The 18,320-nt window shown below is 41.8% G+C and overlaps 1 protein-coding gene across 1 annotated transcript in view; it reads right to left on the bottom strand.

The window, feature by feature from the left end:
• The window catches only part of LOC124607485 (adenosine 5'-monophosphoramidase HINT3-like), a 191,664-nt gene that overhangs the window by 54,806 nt on the left and 118,538 nt on the right, over positions 1-18,320 (bottom strand). The window contains exon 2 of the mRNA XM_047139855.1: positions 8,225-8,293. Coding sequence (XP_046995811.1) covers positions 8,225-8,293 — 69 coding nt within the window. The remainder of the gene's footprint in view (positions 1-8,224; positions 8,294-18,320) is intronic.

Raw genomic sequence — 18,320 nt, 5'->3', positions numbered from 1 at the left:
TAAAGTAGTAAAGGAGTTTTGCTATTTAGGGAGTAAAATAACTGATGATGGTCGAAGTAGAGAGGATATAAAATGTAGACTGGCAATGGCAAGGAAATCGTTTCTGAAGAAGAGAAATTTGTTAACATCGAGTATAGATTTAAGTGTCAGGAAATCGTTTCTGAAAGTATTTGTATGGAGTGTAGCCATGTATGGAAGTGAAACATGGACGATAACTAGTATGGACAAGAAGAGAATAGAAGCTTTCGAAATGTGGTGCTACAGAAGAATGCTGAAGATAAGGTGGGTAGATCACGTAACTAATGAGGAGGTATTGAATAGGATTGGGGAGAAGAGAAGTTTGTGGCACAACTTGACTAGAAGAAGGGATCGGTTGGTAGGACATGTTTTGAGGCATCAAGGGATCACAAATTTAGCATTGGAGGGCAGCGTGGAGGGTAAAAATCGTAGAGGGAGACCAAGAGATGAATACACTAAGCAAATTCAGAAGGATGTAGGTTGCAGTAGGTACTGGGAGATGAAGAAGCTTGCACAGGATAGAGTAGCATGGAGAGCTGCATCAAGCCAGTCTCAGGACTGAAGACCACAACAACAACATAATGACTTTTCTGGAGACTAGAGATCTACTCTGTAGGAATCAGCATGGATTTTGAAGAAGACGGTCTTGTGAAACCCAGCTTTCGCTGTTCATCCACGAGAGACAGAGGGCCATAGACAGGGGTTCACAGGTGGATGCCGTGTTTCTTGACTTCTGCAAGGCGTTCGATACAGTTCCCCACAGTCGTTTAATGAACAAAGTAAGAACATATGGACTATCAGACCAATTCTGTGATTGGATTGAAGAGTTCCTACATAACAGAACGCAGCATGTTATTCTCAATGGAGAGAAGTCTTCCTAAGTAAGAGCGATTTCAGGTGTGCCGCAGGGGGGTGTCATAGGACCGTTGCTATTCACAATATACATAAATGACCTTGTGCATGACATCAGAAATTCACGGAGGCTTTTTGCAGATGACGCTGTGGTGTATTGAGAGGTTGTAACAATGGAAAATTGTACTGAAATTCAGGAGGATCTGCAGCGAATTGACGCATGGTGGAGGGAATGGCAGTTGAATCTCAATGTAGACAAGTGTAATGTGCTGCGAATAGATAGAAAGATAGTTCCCTTTTCATTTAGCTACAAAATGGCAGGTCAGCAACTGGAAGCAGTTAATTCCATAAATTATCTGGGAGTATGCATTAGGAGTGATTTAAAATGGAATGATCATATAAAGTTGATCGTCGGTAAAGCAGATGCCAGACTGAAATTCATTGGAAGAATCCTAAGGCAATGCAATCCGAAAACAAAGGAAGTAGGTTACAGTACGCTTGTTTGCGCACTGCTTGAATACTGCTGAACAGTGTGGGATCCGTACCAGATAGGGATGATAGAAGAGATAGAGAAGATCCAACGGAGAGCAGCGCGCTTCGTTACAGGATCATTTAGTAATCGCGAAAGCGCTACGGAGATGGTAGATAAACTCCAGTGGAAGACTCTGCAGGAGAGATGATCTACAGCTCGGTACGGGCCTTTGTTAAAGTTTCGAGAACATACCTTCACCGAAGAGTCAAGTAGTATATTGCTCCCTTCTACGTATATCTCACGAAGAGACCATGAGGATAAAATCAGAGAGATTAGAGCCCACACAGAATCATACCGACAATCCTTCCTTCCACGAACAATACGAGACTGGAATAGAAGGGAGAACTGATAGAGGTACTCGGGGTACCCTCCGCCACACACCGTCAGGTAGCTTGCGGAGTATGGATGTAGATGTAGATGTAGAAGGTGGATGGGGGGTGAAGGCGACGGCGTGTCCGCCGTATACAAGAGGTACAGAAGAGGGGAGAGGTCGGAACCCTGGGGCACACTGGCGGAGGGGAAAAAGGTGTAGGAATCTGTGTTGTGGATGGTGATGTAGGAAGGACGTTGGTAAAGAAAGGACGTAGTTAATAGGAAGGGCGAAGGTTTGGAGCTTGAAGAGGAGACCGGAATGCCACACGCAGTCATAGACTAGTTCAAGATCTAGGGAGAGGAAGATGGCGGAACGACGGGAATTAAGCTGTTCGGAGAGGAGATGAGTGAGGTGAAGCAGAAGGTCGTCGGAAGAGAAGGACGGCCGAAAGCCACACTGGGTAACGGGAAGGAGGCGGTGCTGGCGGAGATGCTGGTGGATGCGTCGGGTGAGGATGGATTCCAGGACCTTGCTGAAGACCAAGGTAAGACTGATGGGATGGTAGGAGGAGACAGCGGACGGCGGTTTACCGGGTTTGAGGAACATCAGGATACGGGAGGTTTTCCACAGGTCGGGGTGGTAACCGGTGGACAGGACTACATTGTAGAGCCTGTCCAGGGTGGAGAGGAAAGAGGTAGGAGCTTCGCGGAGGTGGCGATAGGTGCCACGATCGTGACCAGGAGCGGTGTTGCCTTTCATGCGGAGTGTAGCGATGAGATCCTGTGTAGTGATAGGGGCACTGAGTTCCGTGTGTGCAGTGTTGTCCAAGTACTGGAAACCAGGTGTGAGGGGAGGGACAGAGGTGTCAGTTCGATCGCAGACATCTGGGAAGAGGGAGTAATCGAACTGGGGATCATCGTGGATGGAAAACACGTCAGAGAGGTAGGAGGCAAAGTGATTGGCCTTACTAAGGGTGTCAGGGAAGGGGTGATCATCATGGAGAAGAGGATAGTAGGGGGAGGGTTTAGTTCCGGTAAGGCGACGGAAGGCTGACCAGAACTTGGACGAGTTGATAGGTAGGGTAGCAGTTAAACGGGTGCATGTCTGTCGCCAGTCCCGGCGTTTCTTAGCTGTGAGCAAATTACGAATGTGTCGTTGGAGTTGCCGGTGGCGTTGTAGTGTGTCCGGGTCACGCGGGTGGAGGAAGGCACGGTAGAGACGGCGGGATTCACAGAGGAGGACAGCCTGTGGGGGTAAGGTAGGATGGTGGGGGTAGACGGCGACAGTAGGGACGTGGGCCTCCACGGCCTCAGACAAGGTCTGCTGGAGAAAGGAGGCAGCATGGGTTACATCGTCATGGTGGTGGTAGGGGAAGGGGTGGCTATCGACCTGGGTGGAAAGGGTATCCCGATAGGCATTTCAGTTGACATGGGAGTAGTCATGGATGTACTTAGGGGGAGGGTCATTACGAGGGTCAGGGCGGGGCCGACGACCGTCTGAAACGGCGAGGAGGACAGGGAGATGGTCGCTACCAATAGGCTCCAGGACATCCACCGTTATGCGGCCAAGGAGTTTGGATTCGGGATGGGTGTGATGGGGGATGGGGATGAGGTCGCCTTGAAGGGAGGAGAGGAACCGATGCCACCGCCGTAACTGGGCGGCGGAACGACTATGGATGTTGAGGTCGGCAGTGATACGTAGGAGGAGAAGATACGGTCAATGTGGGAGAGGAAGTCGAAGGGAATAAGGGCGTTAGGGCGGACATAGATGGTGGTGCAGGTAACGGTAAGGTCGGGGAAGAAGAGACTAAGGATCAGGTGTTCGGTGGGGTCAGGAAGGAGAGGTTGGAGCCGAACGGGGATCTGGCGGTGGTGACCAATGGCCACTCCGCCATGCGCAAATGGGAGGGGATTATCGGAGCAGTGGAAGAGGTAGAGCGAAGTGTGGACGGTGTGATGGGGTTGGAGGAAGGTTTCATTGAGGAGGAAGGCATCCACGCGGTGGGTGGCAAGGGTGTGCAGGAAGAGGTTCTTGTTGGCAGGAAGGGAGCGGATATTGTTGAAAAGGATACGATGCTGTCACACCATGTCAGGGATTTAGACGAGGGTGTCAAGACGGGAGAAGGTGAAGTGGGACTGGTTGTTGGAGTAGGTGGCATACATTTTGAGTTGGAAAATGGAACGGGTGGCGAGGGATATCTGTTGGAGAGTGTGGGGGCGCTGAAAAGGATGAACATTCTGAAGGACGATGGTGAGGAATCTGATGATGTCCTCAGTGGTAGGGGGTGGGCGAAGGGAATTGCCGGGAGGGGTGGGGGCGTCCAGAGGACGGACAGGGACGGTGAGTTCAGGAGTGGTCAGAGGGGGTCAGGCTTTACATTTTTGGGAGTAGGTGGGATGGGGGAGGTTGCAGGTATTACAGGAGGGAGGGGACTGAAGGTTAGGGCACTGCCGGAGGAAGTGCACTTGCCTACAATGTGGGCAGGTGGGGGCCTCGCGGCACTCGACTGTTGGGTGTGCGTTACAGTGCAGACACTTCTGGCAGTGCAGGGATTGAGGAGGGGAATGGGAGGGGTCGACCTTATAGTGCTGGTTGAAGAGGAGGGCACCCTCCTTCAGGAGACGGTCAATGAAGGGGGCATCCTCGGAGAAAACCCGCATAAGGTGTGTGGGGCCAGCCGAGTTGAAAATGCGGCGGACTGCCCGCACCTCCAGCGTGGGATGCTCCCCGAGCTCCGCCAACACCTCCTCCTCCGTGATCATCGGACTAAGCCAAGTGATCATGGCGGTGAGGGTCGGCGGGCGACGCGGGGGTTGTGTTTGGCGGGTAGGAGACGGAGAAGGAGCAGGGATGAGGGAGGCGTTACGACCAAAACGGGTGATGGGGAGGCGGGAGAGGATGTCAGTATGGAGGGTTGGGCTCAGGGAGGAGATGAGAGCGGAATCCCATCTGGGAGTGAGGAGAGAGATAGGGGCACCAGGGAAGTGTTGGCGGAGGAGGAGGGAGAGATTCCGGGCCTCGAGAAGGGAAGGGTCGGGACGGGAGAGGAGGTATTTGTATAATGAGGGGGGGAGGAGGAGGAGGAGGAGGAGGAGGAGGGAGCAGGGCCAGGTGGGGAGACATCCATGGCATCCTAGGGGGGGGAAGGAGGACGGGGCGGGGCCTTTTTGGGAGCGGAGGAGGTGGTGGTGCCACTAGGGCGTGTAACGGCGGCAGAAGGATGGGTGGTGATATGATGGACGGGAGCTATAGGGAGGTGGCGGGAAGGGGCAGGTCCCGGCGTGGACGCAGCAGTCGGCGCCGGAGATGGTGACAGGGATGGCGACGGCGACGGGAGGGCGACGGTGGTGGCGGTGACGGCGAAGGCGATGGGGAGAGTTGGGCACGGGCAGTGGCCCGACGGGCCACCACCCTAGCAGGAGCTGCAGTGACAGGCCGGGGGAGTGGGGGGAAAGGATCAGAGGGAGAGGAGCGGGAGGAAGAAGCCGGAGAGGGGGCGACAAAGAGCGAGGGCGAAGGGAGAGTGAGAAGAGGCGGGATGGAAAGAGGGGGGTGGGACTGGACACACGATGTGATGGTGGTGGTGGCGGCGGAGGGGGAAGTATAAACGATGGCTGTGGTGGTAGTGGTGGTGGTGGGGGCTGACATGACGACAGGGAGAAACAAAACGCACAGGACGAAAAAGAAAGGACAAAAACTGGGGACAGACGAAGACGGAGACGGAGGAAGACAAAGACGGACGAAGACCAGAGTCCCATGCTGCTGGCGCTGGCGCTGACGGCGACGACAGGTGGCAGGAATGCCGCAGCTGCTGCCGCAGACGGGGCCGGGGCCGGGGCCGCTGCTGCTGCTGCTGCTGGTCTGGCTGGCTGACTGGCTGGCTGCTGCTGCTGCTGCTGCTGCTGCGGCTGCAGGAGGGCTGGCTGGCTGCTGCCGGCTGGACCACTGTGCTGGCCAGGACTGGGACCGGGACCGGGACCGCTGCTGCTGGCTGGCTGGCTGGCTGGCACCTGAAAAACCTAGCACTTCGATTAGTGCTGGAATGGCACAATCGAAGGGCGGTAACCTTGCGGAGTACCTCCGGAGATCCTTAATCACTGATCGCCACTATTATATATAGTTTGTTGATAGTTTCACGTACTATTGAGTGCCTCATATATTTACTTCGTTTTTGTACATTTTACGCATGACTAGTATTTTCTTGTTCCTTCTCTGTTCATTTCATATACTGCATTAACTAGATAATGTTGGTCATGCACTGTTACGGAATTGTATCATTCTTTTCTTGCAACGGAGTGCCACAGGGAATGAGGGGCCCTCTGCCGGTCATGTTCCTTCAACCACTTCTCGCCCATGAGTAATTTTGGCGTTAGAGCTAACAGTGGGTGTTGATTATGTGCAGCACTACGTTTTCTTTCATTGTGCCTTCTTTGGCGATTTGATTTATAGTTTTTTATTGTTATTCTGTGCACTATCAAAGGTGTTTATTACTTATGTCATTCTCTAGAATATTGGCACTTGAGCATATGTCAACTACTGTCTCTTAACTCTTTCTGCTTTGAACAATCAGAATTTTGTTATGTTGTGTTTCATCCCTTTTTATTACTGCAATGCCTTTTATATGTTATGAGCTCATTACAGACTTCAACTATTGTATCCCCCTTTATTTTATGCTGTTCAATTAATCGTTGAAAACTAGTGTATGCCTACATTAGCGACATTTATTTATTTATTTATTTATTTATTTGATTAGCCATCCGTAGACATTTTGCATCTGGTGAACTTACAACACAAACATCTTGTGACTACTGTATGGCAGCTCGTTTTGAACAGTAGTGCAACTGACAACATGACTCGTGCATATGATATATATTTGACGATGATGATGCTCATTTTGCATTTAACATTTGACGGTGCCACTATGGCTGCAGTACATTAGGACTTCGTTTTTATAAAACAGGTATGCCTCTTCATACTTAAAGTGCACAAATACTTATATATGTCAGTAGTACTTTCAATTGTGATCTATTTATTGTTTTTAAGCTGTTGAGAATCTGTGAGAGTATTTATGTTTTTTCCCTTTTTTGCAGCAGATCTGATGATGGTCATTATAGACCAAAACCGGTAATCTGATAACAAAAAGTTTGGAGCCATAGACGTAAATTAAAGGAAAATTATTGCATATATGGGTCACTGTTTTATTCGCGACAATGCCGCAGCTTGTGAAATTTCTTTAAGAGTTGTGCTTTCGAAACAAAATGCTGTATTCTGCGTGTTTTGCATGTGATTCAGTAGCTCTGTGGCTTCTGTTGGAGACTTTATTATGATTCCCTGTTCTTTCAGTTACAGTGAGAAAAAGGTTATTATAATCAAGAGGCTACAACGTTTTGATTATTCTTGTGTGAACCACTACCAGGAGACTATGGAGTCCCTGCTTGTTCAGATTTTATGTTCCTATTTGTCTCACTTTTTATGATATTCCATATGGTTTCGACTTTATTCTTTGACTTGCTGATTTTTTCTGCATAATGAATTTATTTGGCCTCCTCATTAGACATTTTAGAATTTTAAATTACGTTTTGTAATGTAGTTTCACTGCTAGGTTTGTACTAGTCGTTTGTTCGATATACTGGTCTCTGGTTTTAGCATATAATATTTTGATGCCAGTTGTTAACCACTCTTTCCTTCGTGGTGTAAACTGTTTCTAAAATAGCTAGTAGATTCTGTACTTATTATTCTTACATGTACAACCTGAGTGGGATCATTTACTGTCCTTCTACTGGTGTTTTAAGGTTGTCAATTGAGTATCATGATCAGACAGAACTTTTATTATGGCTTATGTTTTTACATTGTTGTAATCTGTGGGGTGTAGGAACAGATTATCAACCAAGATCTTGCTGTGCCCATAACTCTTGTTTGGAATGAAACCATTGGGAGCAAGTTGAAAGTTGAGAATGATGATTCTGGTTGTTTATGACTGTTACTATTTAAAAGAAAATTAATGTTAAAATGGCCACATACTATAATCTGACTGTTATTCCTATGAAGTTTTGTATGAAATAATTTTAACTGCGAGACAAACATTTTTATGTTCCCACAGGTGCCCTGTAAACTGTAGTTATTATGAGCAACTGAGTTTCCAGTTCTAATTTGACAGCACAGCATTCAATATGTTGTTCAATGCAGTACTGAGCCACATCTCAGGTTTATGCATATAATCTGCCACACCACCTTGCCTTAAGTTGGCCGTGCAGTAGTGAGAAACAATTCTATAACTATTTAAATGTATTTGATTGATTTGGCCCACCACAAATTCCTCTCACTCTGAACATTTGAGGAACAGTTACTATTTCATACATAATTTTGGTTTGTGCAGTCATCTCTAGGAGCTATATGTAATCTTGGAGGGAGGGAGAAATAAATGGAGACATGACACCTTCACTGCATTCTTTGTTTTCTACAGTCATCTCAGCTTAGAACTGTCAGTTTTTTTTTCAGAATAGAAATACCTGTTCTCAAAGTTGAAAGAATTAGCAGAGTTGCAGGTGGTCCTGCTTGTAGAGTAGTTTGACAGAAACCTAAAAAGGGAGAAAGAACTGTATTAGTTAAAAAGAAGCATAAAGCTCAAAAATTAGGATCAGAAAATAAAAGTGAAAACAAATGATTTCAGAAAAAAATATATTGTTCATATTCTTTTGCTCATTTTATTTTGATTTAATTGCATCAGGGAACAGATATGATTAATAAAACTGTCTCTTGTGCATGTTATCCAGTGTTAATAATCCTGCTGGTTGTCCCCTTGCCAGTACCAATGAAGTCTCCAATGACAGAAGGAAATTACGAGAGACAAAATATTTGAGCGTCCATAGTAGCTGGTTCATTGGTGGATTTCTGAAAAAAGAAAAGAATGACACGAGACAATTCAAGAGAAATTTAAAATAAAAACATAACTTGCCAGACATTCCTTGTACTGTTATGATTACACAGATTCAACAACTACAGATTTCTGTTAAGCTTGATGACAAGTACCTATGTTCTTATAACACAAATATAACAATTACTTTATGATACAGACGTAGTTATGTGAATAATACTAATAAGAGAGAAATACAACAGCTACCTGCTACAGATTTCTTAAAAACAAATCGGGTTTCCCTGTTAATTTTCTGTGTTAAACTAAGCATCTGTAAGCACAAATAATTTACATGTTTATGGGAATAATGAAAGGTGGTGGACAGCTTTCTTGCTCTGAAGCATTCACTAAAAGATGGAAAGTTGTTGGCCCAATAGGAGATAAGGATGAACAATATTTTTTGCTATAGCTGTGGCTATGTGAGCTTGGGACAGCAGTGTACTATGAAATTACATTAAATGATCATAATAAACCATTAATTTTAGAAACATGGCACTTCACATAAGTGTAATGTAAGATATTTCCAATTAAGGTACCTTCAACTAATTTCGGTCTGACAGAAAGTAGGCACTGAAAATAACTTTATATTCGAGAAAAGCTAAAATATATTACTACAGGCACTGCTCTCGCATGCCACAACTATGCAGATTCAATAACCAGATTCTACTCTTATAAGTACATATACAGCTATCATTTTGTGGTAAATATGGGTGGGCTTATGTGGATAATACTAATAATTTAGAAACAAAACACCTATGTCCTATAGCTGGGGAAGCATCAACTTCCTTTTTTTTAAAAAAGAAAAATGCTAAGTTTCCTTTTAATCTCACTGAGTGAAGCTGAATAAGCATAAATAATTCACAGGCTTCAGTGAATAATGATGGGTGGAAGGCAATGTTGTTGCTTTGAAGCATTAATGGTCCTGTGATCCTAATATTATCATTAAAAGGCGGAAAGTTGTTCTGACATTGCTTTGGTGTTTACAGAAAGAGGCCTTCCCAACAGAAAACAGAGTAGAACAATATTTCCTGCTACCGGTGTAATTTGGCTGACAAGGGGAGGCCGCCAATTGTGAAATTCAGATTCGATTCATACTGCGCATAATAAAAGCTCATGGCCAGAGGTGTAATGTGGCAAAGCACCAAGACGCACTTATCAGCCGTTGTCGAGAAAATCGACAGTTAAAAGAAACCTTTGCTGTGATTATTACGATTAATAATTTTCTACAGCGTCGTGGCGCAGCGGTAAGCGCTCGGGTTCGTAATCCGAAGGTCGCCGGATCGAATCTCGCGCCATGCAACCATTTTTCTTTTTTTTTTTTGGTATTTGTTTTTTGTAATTCAAATGTGTGTATACACACACACACACATATATATATTATATATATATATATATATATATATATAATTCCCGGCAATCAGTTGCAGCAATTATGCATATAATAAGTTGTTGAAAGTCGTTTGTCGTGGAAAAACAAAGTTGTATTTCACAAACGTTACTAATTGTCTTCATAATGTTAACCACGTATAGTTAACGGAAGACGTAGAAACGATATTCCGAAACGAATACGTATAGCGTAAGTCAAACGTTCGAATTAGAATAGAAACCTCACGAACACAAATTTGCTGTGGCAGGTATGAAATATAAACTCCGTTACTCGCTCGTTACACTTGAAGGACAGATGTTGAATGGGCCGAAACGAGCCGCCGCATAACAGCGTAGCTGCCTGCTCACTTCGAAAGAAGGTAGATGCGGTCCCTAACGCAACTTATAACATCGTCGAAAATCAGTGCGGACGTGAGAGCTTTGGTACACCCTGTTAAACAAACGGAAAAATGGAGGCGGTACAATTGGAGAGCGATCCGCCTTCACCAACATGCATAAGCAATTCATTAATAGTTTGTGTGTGTGTGTGTGTGTTATATATATGTATTATGTATTTGAATTACAAAAAACTAATAATAAAAAATTTTGCTTGGCGCGAGATTCGAGCCGGCTACCTTCGGAATACGAACCCCCAGCGCTTACCGCTGCGCCACGACGCTGTAGAAAATTATTAATCTTAGAGTGTATTTCACCGCAACGGTTTCTTTTAACTGTGGATTTTCTCGACAACGGCTGAGAAGTGCATCTTGGTGCTTTGCCACATTACACCTCTGGCCATGAGCTTTTATTATGCGCAGTATGAATCGAATCTGAATTTCACAATTGGCGGCCTCCCCTTGTGAGTGAAATTAGGACACTACAGTTTTATCAAAACGTTTTACAACACGAAAAATGATGTTTTGTCTAAAACAGGAAAAGCTGTTTATACAGATAGAACACATACTGGCTGTGTGGTTTTCCGATTTGGTTAAGTCTATTATGGCACTGTCTACTAAATAAAACTGAACACTCCTTTCCACTACTAGAGCAATTTTAACACATGGCCAGATAAACAAGGTTATTTTAGCATGAATTGTCGTATTAAATGTGCCTGGTGTACATAAATAACATAAATGACTGAATAATAGAGAGAGTGCATTTTGCAAAAGTGTTAGGAATGCATATAGATGAAGCTATGAATTGGAAACATCATCTAATTTTTCTTACACACAGACTTAACTCAGCCTGCTTTGCACTGAGAGTTTGCACTCTAGAAGGCATCAGAATGGCATACATTCTGTTGCCTCATTTGGAATAGTGTTCTGTGCCAGCTCAGCTGTTCGAATAATTACCCACAGTCTGACATAAGCTCACTGCAGACCTCTTTTCAAAAAGTTAGGAATTCTTACTCTGCCATCAATCTATATGTTTAAATGTGTACTCTTAACCAAAGTTAATCTAACCAAATTCCACACAAATGTAGACTGTCACAACTATAACACAAGGAACAAGAATGATATCCACATAGAACAAAAAGAACACGAACTCGGAAGCATGTAAGCCACATGGGCATTAAGCTCTATAATGCACTGCCTCAGTACATTAAAGATTTAAAGAACAATACAAATTTTAAATTGGAATTTAGAAAATTTTTTAATTGTTATATGAATATCTCGAAGACCAAGAAAATGACTGTAGAAACTAACCTCCAAAATTTTCTGTCTTCATTTGTTTCAGATTTTATTTTACTTTACCATCTATAGTACTAGTTATATATTGTTACTGGGAAACAAATTACTATAAACCATTTATGTTAAAAGAAACTGTAAGTTTGCTGTCATTTATTATAGACAGTTACATTTTGTACATTTTATATTTTAATTTCTGTGTATGACAAATCCAGTTGTAGACAATTTCATTTTGTAAATTCTATATTGTTAATTTCTATGTATGACAAGTCCAACATCATTTGTACGATGACACGAATGCTAAATAAATGACGAAATTCACAAAGTACTGAAATCAAATGCATATTACTACAAATAAACAGTATTATTTAAGAAAACAGTGAAATAGTTTCACCTGTCCGTAATATGCTTCAGTTTCTCACCTATGTGATTGAAAACATGAAGTACAGCTTCCTTTGATAAGCGAAATATGGATATAAATTTGGAATAGGCGTCTCACTCCCTTCTTCTTTCTCATTCTTCTAAACAGTTCAGCCAATATCTCGTCATCGGTGTCTGCATCTGTCACTGTTCCTGACGTCTTGACAACTTATACAGTTATACAGTTAAGCTCGCTAACCGGCCAGAAATTGCCGGTTAAGTTATCTCAAGCTTATTTTCTGATTAGGTGTCATTCTAGGTTCGTACACGCATTTCTCGCGCCATTTCGAGGATAGAGCGTAACCGACTGCTAACAGGGGATTATACAACAGGCCCTAAATCTAAGCCACAAATGGCAAGAATTTTCAACAGATTCGCCTTTGAAGCAGAAATAATTACATGTGCAAAAATGCAGATGTATAAGAAAGCTGGGTGAACTGTAAGAAAGGACGAATCATGGAACTACATAAAAAAATTTTAAGTGTCAAGGAAAGTGCTTCTGGTAATAACAACGTCTGACAACAGAAGTATATGCTTCTCACGCTTGAAATATGTTTATATTCTCTTGCCTTCAAAGGAATAAGCTGAAAATGTGGACATTTCTTCATGAATGAATTATAGCTTATGTATTGTATTGTATTTTATTTTGTTGATCCAGGCAATCATAGTATTGTACATATGATATTGGGCATTGCCATTTGCCTGTTTTTACATGTATTTCACGGTAATTCATGTCTCTTGGTTAGTTACTAACGCATGGAACGCCGGAATATAACAACCATTCTGTTGAATAAGCAGAAAATAATTAAAACCAAACATTATCCTTATGATGCATGTGACTGTCTACTTTCTGACTGCTTGAAGCGCTTTTGTCGCTCCAGCTGCCAAACTGTAACAACTTTCGCACCACAGAGTGTTGCGACTGTATTTATTAGACTGTGGTGAAAGTGAGGATATGAAATGCCGTTCATGATACAAAAAGCCGGATTGTAGGGTCAGCATTAATGAACTAGCAACGAATAATTTTATTAACAGCCAAAGAAAACATCATCAAGTATAGAGGAATGTTTGATACTAGATGTCGGCTTTGACCTGTGACATAATGGATGCTGTGAAGTCATGTTTTGGTGCGTATTTTGAAATGAATTTCTGTGTAGACTTACATTTTATCGATCGTAATCTCGTTGGTTTAAATCATGGAGGCATAAAAAAAGAAGGGAGGTGACATTACAAACTTACGCTGTACGTTGTTTTGAAGCCAGAGTGGGAGCCATTTAAAGTAGACCAGAACATCAGCAGACTGCTATTTATGGGTGCTTTTTGTTCATCATTTCTGTCGTGTGCACGCAACAACTGTTTTAAATGCTAAGAATAATAGAAATTACATGAATAACATAGTGTCAGGAAAGCAATTTCGAACGTCTTTCTGTTCTTGAATGTCTATTTGCTCTTGTAATATGACGCAGTCAGAGTGACGTCACTGGGAAGTGTCACCGTGGTGAACTATGGGGGTATGAATGCGTTGATTAGATTAGATTAGATTTACTTTCATTCCAATTGATCCGTAGTGAGGAGGTCCTCCAGGATGTGGAACATGTCAGAAAAACAACAATACATGACAAATATTTAAACTAAAACAAATAAGCTAATGTACCATTCCACAGGTCCCAAGTGGAATGATCGTCATTTTTTAATGAACACTAAGAGTCATTTTACAAATACTATTGCACTGAATTTAAAATAAAAAAGTTTTATATTTATTTATAAGGTAAGAAACATGTAATACAACTACTGTAATACTTATTTACAATGAACACATTACTGCACTGAAATGGTGCAGAAGTTAGATTATACTTACACACACACACACACACACACACACACACACACACACACACACACACACACACAAATTTTCAGTGAACACATTACTGCACTGAAATTGTGCAGAAGTTATGTTGTACTTATATACAAATCAGTTGGTTTTCCTCAGAAATTCATCAATGGAGTAGAAGGAGTTGGCCACCAATAAATCCTTTAGGCTTCTCTTAAACTGAATTTCATTGGTTGTTAAGCTTTTTATGGCTGCTGGCAAGTTATTGAAAATGTGTGTTCCTGAATAATGCACACCTTTTTGTACAAGACTAAGTGACTTTAAATCCTTGTGAAGATTATTCTTATTTCTAGTATTGATTCCATGAATTGAGCTGTTGGTTTGAAAAAGTGATATATTTTTAATGACAAATTTCATTAAGGAATAAATATATTGGGAAGCTGTAGTTAGTATCCCTAGTTCCCTAAACAGGCTTCTGCAGGATGTTCTTGAGTTCACACCACATATAATTCTTACTGCACGTTTTTGTGCCCGGAAAACTTTAGCTTGGCTTGATGAATTACCCCAGAAAATAATCCCATATGACATTATGGAATGAAAGTAAGCATAGTATGCCAGCTTTTTCATTTTTATATCCCCTATGTCTGACAAAATTCGCATTGCAAACAGAGATTTGTTAAGACGCTTCAGCAGTTCTGTGGTGTGCTCCTCCCAGTTGAATTTATTATCAAGCTGTAATCCCAAGAATTTAACACCGTCCACTTCTTCTATCTTCTTGTCATCATATGTTAGACATATACTCTTGGGACACCCCTTACAAGTTCTGAACTGCATGTAGTGTGTTTTTTCAAAGTTTAGTGACAAAGAATTGGCTAGGAACCAGTGATTAATGTCTACAAATATTTTATTGGCTGATCTTTCTAAGACTACACTTGATTTGCTATTTATTGCAATGTTTGTATCATCAGCAAACAAAACAAACTTGGCATCTGGTAATGTTACTGATGAAAGGTCATTGATATACACAAGAAAAAGTAAGGGCCCCAAAATGGAACCTTGTGGGACCCCACATGTAATTAGTTCCCAGTTGGATGATGCCTGATAGCTTGATACATGTCTCTTTCCTAATAACACCCTTTGTTTCCTGCCAGAGATATAAGATTTGAACCATTTTGCAGCATTTCCTGTTACACTATAATATTCTAGTTTACTTAAAAGGATATTGTGATTTACACAGTCAAATGCCTTTGACAGATCACAAAATATACCAGTTGCCTGCAATTTTTTGTCTAATGAATTAAGTACATTTTCACTGTAAGTGTAGATAGCCTTCTCAATATCAGAACCTTTTAGAAATCCAAACTGTGACTTTGACAGTATGTTATTTGAGATAAGATGGTTATAAAGACGACTGTACATTACTTTTTCGAAAATTTTTGAGAATGCTGGCAACAGTGAAATTGGACGGAAATTTGATGCTATTTCTTTATCTCCCTTCTTAAACAGTGGCTTAACTTCAGCATATTTCAGCCATTCGGGAAATATTCCACTGATAAACGACTGGTTACACAGATAGCTTAATATGTTACTTAGCTCAGAATCACATTCTTTAATTAACTTTGTTGATATTTCATCATACCCACTAGATGTTTTTGATTTTAAAGATTTTATGATGGACATTATTTCTGTTGGGGTAGTGAGGGTCAAATTCATATTATGGAAGTTACTTGAAATGTCTGGTCTAAGGTAATCCATAGCAGCATCTACCGAACCTGACAACCCCATCTTTTCAGTAACAGTTATAAAATGTTTGTTAAAAAGTTCTGCAACACTATACACATCTGTCACCAATGCATCATTTACTCTTAATGCTATTTGTTCCTCTTCATGTCTGGTTCTACCGGTCTCCTCCTTCACTATATCCCATATTGTCTTTATTTTGTTATCTGATATGACTATCTTTTCCTTGTAATATATTTGCTTTGACATCCGTATTACAGTCTTTAATATTTTGCAGTATTTCTTATAATGTGCTATAGCATCAACATTGGAAATGTTTCGGATTGACAGATACAGTTTTCTTTTTGTTTTACAAGATACCCCTATTCCTCGAGTAATCCATGGCTTCTTTGTAGACTTTGCTCTAACCTTGGTAAGTTTTGGGGGAAAGCAGTGTTCAAATAAGGTAAGCACTTTATTAGCAAAAATGTTATATTTTTCATTCATGCCATGAGCACTGTAAACATCAGTCCAGTGAATGTCTCTGAGGAGTGTCCTAAAATAATCAATTTTTGGCTTACTGATTACCCTTTTTGAACGTAATGTTTTGGGCAAGTAAAGGTGGCAGACATTGGCTTCAGGTTTCACATAGTGCCACCTCTCTTTTTTTTCTACCTCCGTGGTATATGCAGAAAGTAATCTGTTAATCTTTGCATGGGATTTGAAATTGCTTTTCAAGTTTTAGTAGCATCGCGAAATATGAAAACAAGTGCGGAGTTCTGCTACAGATATTGATGGGGAAAATAGTGGGAATAGAGAACAACATATTGCTCGTGTTTGTTTCACTGTTGTGATATTATCTGATGAAATGAGGTTTTGCTTGGCAATACACTCTAATTGCTTGCTATTGTAAGTGCAGTGTTTGTGGCAACGAGATGACATTGTGCAAGATTTTGAAGAACCTACAAGTGATTTGTATGTGTGGTGCTGTGCAATAGATCGTGTGTGGCGGTCTATTCAAAAGGGACGTGGTTTGACAAATCAAGGCTTCCTATGAAAAGTATTTTTCACTTTCTTATTTTTTTGTTTGAGATCTGCTATTTTGTTTGCTGCTCATGAGACAGAAACAGACTGTAAAACTGTCATAGACTGGTATTCGTTTTGCTGGGAAGTTTGTTCGAATTTTGTTACAAGAGGGGGCAAATTTGGTGGGTCGGGGATTATTCTAGGAATTGATGAATTGCAATTTGAAAAAAAAAAGAAAGGTGAGGGAGGGCATGATGTTGTTGGACCATGGGTGTGGGGGGAGGGGACAGTTGTTTTAGGGAATTACTCTTCTCCAGACATAATTTTTTAAGGTAATTAAAGACATGATGGCTTGTATGATGTTTCAGTTACTAAAAAAGTTATGTGGCAGATTGGTCAATCACAATGTCAGATGGGGGGCTAGTTATAAGGGATTAGACGAAATTGGGAATATATAATTGGCTGTGAATCATTGCATTGAATTTAAGGACAACAAAACAGGGACATGTACAAACACAATTGAAGGTTATTGAGGGGCAATAAAAAGTATTATTGGGCAGGAAAAAGGAAAAATTCAGTACTGCAGAGCCATTTAGATGAGTATGTCTGGAGGAAGAATGTTCCACAAAATCGGCGCTTGTTTGCGGTTTTTTGTTGAATCATTAAATTAATTTTGCTTCGTGTTTGGTTTTGAAAGATTTTTTAAAATACACAGCCTTGATTTGTTGGATGTCATCCTATTCGAGATACTAATCTGCTATTGACAATTACTGGTGTGCATCCTGTTATTGCAGTTTTTATTTCTAGGCTAGTATTGTATAACTAAATCCATATTAACCACTATAATGACCAATCGAAGGGTGTAGAGCAAATTGTCTAACTGTTCAAACATTATACCAGAGGCCTTGGGATGGTCCTGAAATGATGGAGTACCCACAACACTAACAGAACAGATACAATACTGCAAATCATTATTAATTCATAATCCACTACTTTGCAGATCCAGTCTCGTCATTTCCTTGGTTTTTAACTGCTTATAGTAATTTATAATCACTATTTCAGGTGTAAACATGGAGTAAATCGAATGCTTGTCAACCCTTTGAAGGTAACGGCAGGGTGCCAGAAATTCACTTCGAGATCCTACTGCATCTACTTCCCTAGCAATAACTGTGTCTCACATGCTTTCATATTGGGCTGGATCATCCTGGTTGGGTGCATAGTACCTCGTCCTCCCTGACAGTGATGGAACTCTTCCACCAACATCAACGCTTAGCTTTCTCTCTTCTTGGAGATCAGAATCACTGTCTGTGTTTTAGCCGTATGTACATTCACAGAGCTTCTCATTATACTGGATATGGGTGGTCTGTACAACATTCTTAATGCACAACAACACTTGCTATTCGAAACTGAACTAGAATATAAAGCTGGGCTCTATTGGTGCTGATTTCTATGCCACATGGTAGAATAACGACAAGCTCACTAATTGCTGCAGTTCTGCCATTAAATCTGCCTGGGCTCCCACTGCGAGCCATGAACTGTCTTGGCATACTGCATGGTGTAGTGTCTGCTGTCATGCTGTTACCTCCACTCTAGAATCTCTAATGTTATCTGCTAGTGGCTGTAAGAGTCTCGCCACTATG

Source organism: Schistocerca americana, chromosome 3, assembly GCF_021461395.2.
Source record: "Schistocerca americana isolate TAMUIC-IGC-003095 chromosome 3, iqSchAmer2.1, whole genome shotgun sequence".
Lineage (NCBI taxonomy): Eukaryota > Metazoa > Arthropoda > Insecta > Orthoptera > Acrididae > Schistocerca > Schistocerca americana.
This window is presented reverse-complemented; position numbering and strand designations above follow the sequence as displayed.